This window comes from Idiotropiscis lumnitzeri, chromosome 20, assembly GCF_059441095.1.
Source record: "Idiotropiscis lumnitzeri isolate Australia: NSW breed Sydney's pygmy pipehorse chromosome 20, RoL_Ilum_1.0, whole genome shotgun sequence".
In the NCBI taxonomy this organism is placed as follows: Eukaryota; Metazoa; Chordata; class Actinopteri; order Syngnathiformes; family Syngnathidae; genus Idiotropiscis; species Idiotropiscis lumnitzeri.
Window position 1 is genome coordinate 4901608 of NC_142410.1, and position 12238 is coordinate 4913845.

Sequence of the window (12238 nt, forward strand, 5' to 3'; positions counted from 1 at the left end):
AGATTCGCTTGTGTGAAATCTCCACAGTTTTTTTTTTTTTTTATTATTGGCAAGACATGATTATGGTGTTAAGACCCAAAAACCATCAACCATACATGTCGAACAGCTGCAGTCTTGTTCTTTCCAGCTTGTTCTGCCACTCAAACAGCAAACAACTCCTACCTTAACACATAAAGTGCAACAACACACAAACTGACGATACATCATATATTTAAACGCCAAAATGTGAAACCAAACTATATAATTCCATGCAACAAAAGTCTCACCAAAAAAAAAAACAAATTGTAAACTTTCAAACAACTGCTACATTGACACAAATAGAAGAAAAACATACAAACCGCTTACAACAATACTCAGAGTTAGTGATGGGTAAATGAAACTTCAAATCTGCTTCATGAACCAGTTGTAGTATTTTTGAGCTCCTCTAGATGGCACTCTGTTCAACATTGGGCTGAAAGGACACTGAATTGCCATTTTTTTTAAAATCTTTATTTAAACCAACAGTGCTATCTAGAGGACTCAAAAACACAGCAACTTGTTCATGAAGCAAATTTGAAGCTTAATTTTCCCATATATATATATATATATATATATATATATATATATATAGGAGAGCGTAGCTCTAAATTTGGACTTGCAGAAGTGTTAAAAGTGTTTTAATTAACAGTGTGGCGTTCATAAGTAGTATCACAAATCAGCGAGGCGTGAAGGATGAATGGAGATGTTGTAGGCCGGAATACTGTATTGGTATGTCATGTGCTTAATAGGATCATGGCTGACATGTTTACCTCTCATTAGCAGTTAAGATCTTCAATTGTATCAGTTTGCACATTGATAACCGTGACAAAGCCTCAGCTGAGCACCGTCACGGTGACAGTTCTTTGTCAACGTCTACGCCGGGGGATTAAACCTTTTCAAGATGTTTTGGCAGTTCATCGCCTTTTAACAGCAGCTGCCATTTCCGCTCTGCTTGGCCTATTTACCGGAATATTTATAAAACGTCATCAGGGACTTCTTTGTCGGATTGTGATAAAAAGAGAAAACAATAGAAGATGAAGGAATTGTCGTCAGATGTCCCTCATTTTTTTTTTCTTTCATTCTTCTTTTCTCCACACCAGGGCTTCTTCCGGAGAAGCATCCAGAAGAACATGGTGTACACTTGTCATCGTGAGAAGAACTGCATCATCAACAAAGTCACCCGAAATCGCTGCCAGTACTGTCGGCTTCAGAAGTGCCTGGAAGTCGGAATGTCCAAGGAGTGTGAGTACACTAAATGCCTGAGCCGCGATGCGCTGTTGATACATCTGGTTTGCAGGGGCGGGGATGTATAATTTAAAAGTTCATCCCGCTTGTTTAATACCAGATGAATTTGCGTTCATTGGCTGACACCCACGTCACTCACCAGGCCAGACCTTGCTTTTTGAATACAGTCATTACACGTCATTTAAAAATAACACAATACACTGTAGTAAATGAGCATGATGACTACTTTCTTTTTTTTTTACTAGAGCAATGTGCATGAATTAGGGTTTACCTAATGTCGCTATCTTGGGCTATCCCGTTAGCCGCTAACCTAAAGAAATTCACAGCAGTGGCACCTAAGGCAGGAGGTAGAACAACAAGAGCTATGACGCAAGGTGACACTTTCTCACCGGATTATGTACGTAACGAGACCTTTATTCATCGTAGAAATTTTAGGACATCGTAGGCCAACACCAAGATACTTTACATTATGTAGTTAATGTCGTAATGCGACATACCACCGGCCTTGTTGAAATATAGCTTATAATGAGTTTATTTTTCTAAAAATATTTTTAAAAATTTGTGCATTGTTGAAAGTCCTTTTCAAGTCAATATTTTCATTTTGTAATTGATTTATTACTTGAAACACCGTATTATAGCGCAATATAAATATCCCATAATTCTCCCTTTGGAGCGAACGCGTCTTGCCGAGAATATTCGTGGTAAACGTGATGCAGTCTGGCAGCAACAGTCAGGGTGACGCCAGGCTTGGCAGGCCCGTGATGAATATGTTCTCACCTGCCGCTCGTGTGTGAGCAGGCGTGTGCACCCCCCCGGGCGTTATGTGACAACACACTCTCACACACGGAAAGCCCTGATAAAATAATTGCCAGAGGTGTGATCAACAGAAGCGCAGCACGCTTTGTACCGCAGCTTGATGACATTTTATACATGACCCCGTTGCGTGTATGCCACCTATTTGTACCGATAAGACACTTCAATTATAATCATCTTCCGTGGTTAGAAAGTGTCTTCCCCAAGCTTCCCGTCTTCCGTGCGCTATTTACCTCGTTTTCCTGCCACCGCGGGGGCAAGGGCACTCTCCATGCCACAGCTCTGTGGCTTACTGTAAAAGAAGTTATCCTCTGAGCTACTTACCTTTGAATGGGGCCATTAATCATGGTTAGAGGGATCTCAGCAGCCAGCTGGAGGCGCATGCTTTCAAGTGGAGTAATACCGCCATCTAGTGGTGACAACGTGTCATTTCTTTCAACAGCTTAAATCGATTCTTGAATGGAAACAAGATTGCTTTCTCGATTTCAACCACGCTCCACTTACTCGGCCTTTTGTGTTCGGCTCTCTTTTTTTTTTTTTTTTTTTGACCCTGGTCATTTAGTGCAGATTGTGCAGATCGCTTGTCCCGTCTCCTCAGCGGTGACTTTGGCGAGTGGGTCTAGGGTGGCGAGGAAGGAGATGCATACCATCTGGGCCCAGTAGGGAGTCTCCTCTCTCTCCCTCTTTCTTTGGCTCTGTCAGGGACACATTAGCACACTTCACGTGCACATCTATGAATAAAGATATACCTTCAAACGGCTTAAAGCGGCTCAGGCTCGCTGACAAAGGCGCCGGCGCACAGAAGGTGAACCGACTGCGAGAGCCAGGGGACGTCTGGGTGACCTTGTGTCCGCCGGCAGACAGCTCCAGACGACAGCACCAGGCCTGCAGCCAGGTGGCCGTGCCAAAGAGGACAACGTCAGGGACAGCGTTGGAGGAGGGGATGTGAATGATCTTAGCTCTGTCTCTCCATCAGCGCCACTTTGGAGATTTATGTAGCAACGTTCACTCAGTGAACCTTTGCTATTCACGGGGGTTCCGGACCAAAACCCACAATGAATGAGAACAATTTGCGAATAGTAAATAGAAAAAAACTGTTCAGAACGGTCTTTGCTAATATCCCTAAATAGCCGTCTAGCCCAAATTATCATTTCAAAGTCATTTTATGCCACATAATGGCACCAAAGCTCTGTTTTAATCTAAATGAAGCTCCTCAACACACTTCAAATGAGCTTATTGATTCCAAGATGTCACAAAATGGCAGCGAAGGAGCACTTTTATTGCAATCCTGAAAGTTTTTCAGTGAAGAGAGGTTCCTAACAAAAAACTGCAAATTGGAATTCACAAACGCGAAATTTCTACTATGAAGGGGTTTATTGTGTTCTTACTTGTCAGATGCAGTACACACATTTTAACTCACACAACTAGGCACTTACTTACTTTACCTTATATGATTGGCAGGCCACAATGGGTTCTAAAATTTGCCAGAGGGGCCGGACAAGGAGCAAATGGGTGGAGTGTTTTGGTAACCTCACCTCATCTGAGAAAAAAAATACATTTAATTTTCAGTGAAAGTGAACAAAATCATTACAACAATGTGTCTTTGAAAAACCACAGTATTTAGAAAATAAAAAATTAACAAGGTTTATTTTATTAATTTTTTTCAAGTTCGGCGGGCCGGATTAAAACGTTTAACTGGCCGCATGTGGCCCCCGGGCCGTAGTTTGCCCACGCCTGATCTAAGGGCATGACAGAAACAGCACAAAAATGATCAAAGAATGGATTTAGTTATGCTCTACGGAAAAAAAACAAAACACAATTTCGTTTTGCGTCTTGACTGGTTCGTAACCTTTCCTTCCACAAAATGGCATTTTGGAGTCAAGCGAAAGCCAACTGAATGCATTGCAAGTATCAAGGAATCCTCGCGAGGGCGTCCGAGAGGGCGTTTTGGAGGATAAAGAGAGCGAAAGTTTCATCAATGCCGACGTAGGCTCTGCACTGCAGGAAGATTGACATTTTTATCTTTTCATTGAATTTAATCTGTGTGATGGACGAGCTGCCAGCGCTTTAATTTTCCCTCACCCGAATTATCCCCGTCTGCCCACCTCTCACTGTCACACACACACACACACACACACGGGCGCTAACAGGAATTGTCTGTTAAGTGAAGGCTCAGGCAGGAATCCGCATCGAGAACAAATGATTGAATGATCTCTGTGTGTGCGCGCGTTCCCGCAATCTGTCCCCAGCTACTGTAAATCATTTCAACACAATAAACATAAAGCCACAAAAAAAGTCATAATGTATAAAGTTCCTCTATTAGCTTTGTTAATTTCATATGACATTGTCTAAGATGTATTGCTCACACACGCAAACAATAAGAAGCAAAAGGCCATATTTCTTTCATTTCCGCCCCCCTCCTCAAGTTATTGCATGTGGCAATTCAGCGTGACAGATCGCCAGTCATTCCTAATAGTTCTTTAATGACTTCATTAAATTGTGTTGTGCGGCTTATGATCGCGCTGCCAATTTGTCAGCGCGGGTAATGTCCATGCGCACAAAGGGATGCCCCACTTTAATTTGGGAATTAATTGGACATCGAGAATGTTGCGACACAGATCCGCAGTCAATGCCGCAAACGGGCTTTGACCCAAATATGGTTAGCGCTTTACGCCACTTTTATGTAACCGTCCTCGTAAGTTGGCTCGGGAGGGGAGGAGGGATGATGTGTGAAGGGGAAATTTGAATAAGATCATTTGTACCGTGTAGCTTTTAATTCTTTCAACGCCAGCCATTAAATAAAAATAACTTATTGAGTGGTAGCCAATTTTGAGCATGTTTTACGTAAACACAGAAACTACCAAATAAAAGATTAGACTCTCTTCTTTCATAAAAAAAAAACCTTCCGTTTCTACCTTGAGTTTTTTAGTTTTTTTTGTTTTTTTTTAGTAATCAGCAGTAGAACGTTGGTTGGTTTTACACAAATCACCTATTTTGGACCCCCCCCCCCCTTCCAAGCTGCTTGTAATGATCAAGCATTGATTTGATACATCCCAATTTTTTTATTTTATTTTTTTACTTTCCCATCTGATAATGATCAAATCAGATTTGGCCAAGACTTTTCTCCACCCAGTCCCATAAAACAAATCGTAGTTCACAACAATTTCCATCGCTGAAGCTTCTCATTCGGATTCCCATTGACGACATTTGACGTCGGCGGTTATGTTAAGAGGTGCAAGGTCCCGACTGAAATGTAAATCCAGACTGGTGGCAAATTCACAGCCCATGACTGGCTCACACAGTACATCATCAGAGTTCTACCTGCCTTCATGTTCCTCCTGGCAGGGAGGCCTGTCCGCCGGCTGATGAATGAGCCGCGACACAGAGGAGCGCTTCCCTCCATGGCCGCGGGCCAGGCCCTTCTGTCACCGTCACTGATCTCCCATCCGCTCAAATGTTCTGGCCCTTAATGGTCAAGGTTAGGATTAAAACCAGAAAATCTGATCCAAGGTCACCAGGAGGGGGAAATGAAGGTTTCCTCCAGGGGACAAGAGATGAACCTGATAAAGATTAGCTATGATGAGTTAAAGCGCAAAGAATTCCATTTGGGGGGAATCTAACTCTGTTGTCGTTGGCGCCCGCTGCCACACTAAGAGGGAATGTTTTGTTCAACACAGAAAGTGCTGGAAGGCTTTAGCCGCTCTCGCCTCCACAACCGCACCCTTTGAAAACCATTAGAGGCAGGATATTTGTCATATTCTGTTATTAGATTAGCCAGCACCCCCTAATGAAAGCTGTGGTCATTTGTCAGCCTTATGGATAGCTCCATCCCCCCTCGCTATTTATCAGGCCGCACCCCATCTCACCCAAACCACCCACGCACGCTAAACCTCACCTCGTTCTGGACGGCTTAGGGGCGGGGGGGAATGGATGGAGCGGTGCAATGTAATGGGATTCCAATGCTAAACACCCCGTCTCGTGCTTTTGGTCATTTGGGGTGTGCGCAAAAATGTATTCCGCCAGTTTGCCTCCGGGGAAACTCATCGGGATTATTGCGAGTTTGCTTGTCTTCATCATCACCGCATCTCTTTGATAAATATCACGCAGCGTAAGATTATGACACTCTGGTTGCTGCTGCTCACACATTATGACACTATAGGAATATTATTTTTCTGTATATATGGGTAGTAGATATGCTGTATGCTAGTTCGGGGTTTTGGGTCGAGGGCCTTTTTTTCCAAGGAAGCTAGCATAAAGAAACAACAACATTAGCTTGTGTACCTCAATAGGCCATTGCTATTACAAATTGACTAGAAGTAGTAAAGTAAAAATGGGATGATGTATTTTTAAAAGTTGGTACATGTAAAATAGTCTTTTTTTTAAAAAAAATATTTAAAAATATAGATTTTATTTTTTATTTTTATAAGTATTACTTTAAGGCTACACAGAGGGAAGGTCATTTAGGAATTGGAGTTGACTTTAATTTTCTACAAAAATTTAAACTAATAAAATACAACAAACTTGCTTGAAAAACTCATTAAAACTAACTAAAATAAAAAAAAAGTCAAAACAAAATACGTAACTATAATGAAAACCTATTATAAACCCGGATATAATTTGCATTTTACACTTGAATTCATTAAAATTATTTTGAGGGTCACCCTAATAGTTTGTCCCACAATGTGCTTGATAGGTATACAATGTTGGAAAAATATTTTTCTTGGCACTTATAAAATGTATTCCGTATGGTTTTGTTTTAGCGTGACGATAAGAAATTAGACCTTGTTCCTTTCTCTCCTCCTTTGATATTGCGTTATCATTATGCTTTGAAAGCTGCTCTTCATCACTTGTCATAGTTGAACTTTCTCCTTGCGTGTTAGTTTTTATTCAATTTTATTTGTTATATATATGTTGGCTTGTCTACTAAAAGGTTAACATTTTTCCTTGACAGAGGTCACAACCACTAAATCAAAAAACAAAAGTCAAACACAAAAGCCTCACTCCTATTTTTTCTGTATTTTTTTCTTTTTTTCCCTCTTGTAGCGGTTCGAAACGACCGGAACAAGAAGAAGAAGGACGAAAAGAAGCAGGAATGCACGGAGAGCTACGTGCTGAGTCCCGACACGGAGCAGATGATCGACAGGGTCCGCAAGGCCCACAAGGAAACGTTCCCCTCCCTCTGCCAGCTCGGCAAATACACTACGGTCAGTCACGTGACGCCGGCGACGTTGAAATGTCGCGACCCCGCCCGAGCGTTGTAACCAAACCGCCATTGTCTTCATATGTGGACAGAACAACAGCTCAGAGCGACGCGTGTCCTTGGACGTGGACCTCTGGGACAAATTCAGCGAGCTGTCCACCAAATGCATCATCAAGACGGTGGAATTCGCCAAGCAGCTCCCCGGCTTCACGACGCTCACCATCGCCGACCAGATCACCCTGCTCAAAGCCGCCTGTCTGGACATCCTGGTGAGGACGAGCGAGTGGTCTGAGACGCGGTCGACACGGGGGGGGGGGATGAAAGCCTGCGGCTGGCTGATGAGCGCACGTTTCAAATATTCATGATCCTCAATGTCAGGCTGTCCTACTTTTTGGCAGTGATGTGAGCCACATTCAAAGCGCACTGTTTTGGTTTTGCATAGACTTGCAAAGCTTTATTGGCATGTCTCTGGGGTTCTCAAACTTTAAGGGTTCAAGGATTACAAGGGAGAAATTTTTCTAAGCGCCCTCTCATAATCCGAACGGCAATTAACCAACTAAAAGCTGTTTTTCCTCACATGGGCAGCCATTTTAGAGCGTTTTGTGTTGCGTGACAAAGTCAGCTTCTAACTCCCCAAAAACAAAAAGTAGATTCTATTCTTTTATCAGAAAAAAAACATCCTTCTTTCTTTTTCTGATATTTAGCAGTAGAACATTAGCTGTTGTGTTCACCAAAAACATGTTTCTGACCAACAAGCAGAGAAAACTTTAAGCAGAGGAGTGACTTTGACGCGAATATTATTTTTCAAACTACAAAGAAACAAAAACTAGACTGAGAATGGGATTTTGACGGCAAATAAATTCACTATCCGTGTAGCACACAGCGAACGAAACTCCAGACCAAAATTCACGATCAATCTTTCTCCACTCAAAAGCTTTGCTGATCAAATGATAGCCAAATATTTCCGATTTGGATATTCCAAAATAGTTTCAGCAAAACCATTAAGGGCTATGCTAACAGGTCAACACGAGCCTGCGGGTGATGCCGATGACTAGCTCTGAATGTGCTTGTGAGTGCACAGCAATTCATTGACGTCTCGGCAATCACGCCTTCAGTCTCTGATAGGTTCCTCGGGCATGATGGTTTCTTTAAATAGAAAAAAAAAAAGAGGAATTTGCTCAATGCTAGTCATGGGATTAATATTTCATTTGTTTGTTGGTCCCCATATATTGGCGTACATTTTTTGGATGATTGACATAATTACTCTTACTCATCGACTTCCCCCTCGTATCCATAGATACTTCGGATCTGCACACGCTACACCCCGGAGCAAGACACCATGACCTTCTCAGACGGACTCACGCTAAACCGAACCCAGATGCACAACGCCGGCTTCGGACCGCTCACCGACTTGGTCTTTGCCTTCGCCAACCAGCTGATCCCTCTGGAGATGGACGATGCGGAGACCGGGCTGCTCAGCGCCATCTGTCTGCTGTGTGGAGGTACGGCGACATTAACGAAAAACTGCACCACATTCACTTGCAGAATTGGAGAAGTGAGCTTTTTGTTGTGTTTTTTTTTTTCTGAGTAGATCGTCAGGATCTGGAGCAGGCAGAGAAGGTGGACGTCCTGCAAGAGCCTCTTCTGGAGGCACTGAAGATTTACGTGAGGAAGAGGAGGCCCCACAAACCGCACATGTTCCCCAAGATGCTCATGAAGATCACCGATTTGAGGAGCATCAGCGCTAAAGGTGCTTTTCTTTTTGTTTTCAAGCATATTAATGACGTTGTCAAAATGGGTCTCGAGGACTATTTATTTTAATGACCATTTTATGTGACAGTGATTTGTACGTGTGTTGACAATTCTTTTTATTCCATATTTTACTTTTTGTAAATATTTTTGGGGTATATTATATTTGTTATGTACCAATGTGCTATATAAATAAAGTTGTATTGTAAAAGTGCAGCATAAGGGAAGTTCACACTAAAGATTGTAGCCTTTTAATAAGAATGAAAAAGGAATGAATCTCTGACTATCCCGAAAATATATCTACATAATTTCAGTATTTTTCAAATTATATACGGTTCTGAAAAATGAGTCTGGAATTTCATTACTGCATTACCAAAGCAATAAATCGAGTCTTATTATGCGTATTCCCATACATTATAAAATCCATATTTATAATTCTTAATTTGCACTCATTATTCAAATGGGACTGAATATGTGACTATAATATTAACATTTAACATTTCAATATTTTTTTTTCTTTCACGTTGCAAAAAAGTCGCTATGCACACATCCAATATTTTAAATTATAATAACTCTATTTCATACCACTGTCAATATTTCACTTCCCATTTTGCGCTAATTGTGCTATCTGTCGAGCTTTCCATCTGTCTAAAAAACATGTTTTTTGTTTTTTGCAATAGGGGCTGAGCGTGTCATCACGCTGAAAATGGAGATCCCGGGCTCCATGCCTCCCCTCATCCAGGAGATGCTGGAGAACTCCGAGGGCCTGGAGAGCGGCGCCTCGGGGGGCCGTCCCTGCGGCACCCCGCCTGGCAGCTGTAGCCCCAGTTTGTCCCCAAGCTCCGCCCAAAGCAGTCCAGCCACGCAATCGCCGTAGTAATGGCCCACCTTGTTTTTTGTTTTGTTATTTTTGTTTTTTTGGGTTTCATTTGTTTGTTTTCAAACACTCTGGTCAGTCAGAGGAGGGGCGAAGGTGGAGGCCTTGACTGCTGACGGATGGAGACCTTCCTCCCCCTGGTTCGCTTTTCCTCACGTGAGGGGAGGTACAACTGGGGGCCGCCGCCCAGAGACCACACCGTAAACACTGCTGATGACTCCCCCTCCTCCTCCTCCTCCTCCTCCTCACTCCATCGCTGCTCCTCCATCTTTCTTCAGAAAGCTGGTTGGAAAGTCGTGTGAATGCAGTGTGCAGCGCAGGAAGTGAGAGCAGCCCGGATGGGAAGTGACACACTTCTGGACAGATTTGACAAACACCAGACACTTTTTTTTTTTTTTCCTTTTTCGTTGTTGTTGTTGTTGTTGCTGTTGATGATGCAGACTACAAGCTCGGGACTTGTCAAAAGACCCTCCTCCTCTTCCGCCTCCTCTTCCTCCTCGGAGACTCTGGGTCTTTTCTCTTTTCCCAGCTTCAAAAAAAAAAAAAAAAAAGATTTCGTACACAAAGATATATATAAATATATAGAAAAGTTAAGGAACGATTGTGATTGAATGGGAGGCCGTAACGAGGACGCGTTTTCTGAGATTACAGATTGTTGTACTCCCACACTGTTTTGCCCATCATGAGAGAAAAAAAAGGTTTGTTTGATCACACGTGTACATTATTCTAATTAACAAAAAAGGCAAAAGAGAATGACATTTCCTTCCAGTTTTTAGATGACTTCATATACACACACATGCAAACACGCACACATACACACACTAATATGCACAGAAAAACAAGTTGCAATGAAACGAGCATCTATTCCTACTCATCCAGGTTCTTTCTTATTTTATTGCCTCCAGGAACATGGAAACAAATGATTGTATGAACTTGGTTGTATGATATGGTCACAGGTCCTTTCAAGAAATCCAATTAATGAAGATTCATTATTAAGGTGTATTTTAAGTAGCCTTTTGAGTTTGTGTATATAAGCTGTATTAATTTCTTAAAAACTATGAAGAGTTTTAGGCTTCACATGATCTTTTTTTTTTTTTTTTTAAAGAATACCTTTTATGTGTTTTGTTCATGGGTTTGTGATTCAAGGAAAAAAAATACATTTTGAGCACACTTTACTGAAGGAGGTTCTTTCAAGTTATGTGTCCTACTAAATACTGGACAAACCCTTAACCCCCTCGTGTCACTGGCTGTCCACAAAATGGTGTTCACAAGAACCCCTCCGCGTGTGTATCCATAATGTCAGTGACTACAGTAGCACTCCAACATTTTTTGGGCCATGTAGCAGAATCAATTGTGGTGTATTTTCTTTTACTCTTGGAAAAAAAAAACATGGATGCCACTTGTAGCTTATCAGGCTCAGGTTCGCACCTTCAGAGAGTTCAAATGTGAAGAATGGTGGACTGTACACACTGTATTAAAAACACAAGGAAGTCTCACTAATCGCTGATTGGGTCAGTAGAGCAGGGGTTGGGAACCTTTTTCTGGTAGAGTGGTGCCTTGAGATACAAGTGACCCCACTTATGCGTTTTTTGAGATACAAATACAAGCACTGTCTGGTGCAACTCACTTTTCCAATAAGAAGCAGTTTGGCAGATAAAGAACAGTTGGCTAAAACTAAACAACTTGGCTTTACAAATACCTCTGATAGCTCAATGCTAGCACATAATGGAAAACGCCATATACTTGATAACAATTTTAATTGAAAGTCACCCTTTAGGCAACCGATATAGCTTCATATGTATTGCATTTATTCTTTATCCTCTGCAAAAAAATGGCCAGTATTGCAGTTTACTGAGAGTTATGCTACGTTTGCCCGAACACATCACAATTGAATAGAACCATAAAACCATGATGCACAACCCTTTCAATTATTTGCATTCTTTTAATTGATATTTTGACGTTTGGGGGAAAAGAAATATATACTTGTTTTTAGTTTTTTGGGCAGGCAGTGGGGTCTGAAACAAATTTCTCTTCATTTCTAGAAAGATGAGTGTTTGAGTATTGTTAAAGAACAGATTAAATATGTATCTCAAGGCACCACTCTATTAATTATTACGAGGGCCGTACTAAATTTATAAATACATATGATCAAATGTTCAGTGTTTTGGGGCTTTTTGTGACAGTTCCTCTGGGGTTTTATTGTCTACGTTCCTTTGATCATTGTTCCCCACCCCTGCTGTAGTGGGTGGCAAACGACTCCATTACAGTGGTGATTTGTACCCCCCTCAAGAATGACTTTTTAAAGCAACCCTGCACCCTGTGATCACTTTACGCCA

At 41.8% G+C, this 12238-nt stretch overlaps 1 protein-coding gene across 4 annotated transcripts in view; it reads left to right on the forward strand.

Moving 5' to 3' along the window:
* LOC148317218 (retinoic acid receptor alpha) overlaps positions 1-11515 on the forward strand; it is a 183206-nt gene extending 171691 nt beyond the window's left edge. For all 4 annotated transcript variants that reach the window (XM_088284077.1, XM_088284076.1, XM_088284078.1 and 1 more), the window contains 6 exons: positions 1119-1260; positions 7120-7280; positions 7369-7545; positions 8574-8778; positions 8868-9026; positions 9706-11515. In XM_088284077.1, the coding sequence (XP_088140203.1) occupies positions 1119-1260; positions 7120-7280; positions 7369-7545; positions 8574-8778; positions 8868-9026; positions 9706-9902 (1041 nt within the window). In that variant the 3' untranslated portion in view covers positions 9903-11515. The remainder of the gene's footprint in view (positions 1-1118; positions 1261-7119; positions 7281-7368; positions 7546-8573; positions 8779-8867; positions 9027-9705) is intronic.
* Positions 11516-12238: the final 723 nt, after the last annotated feature.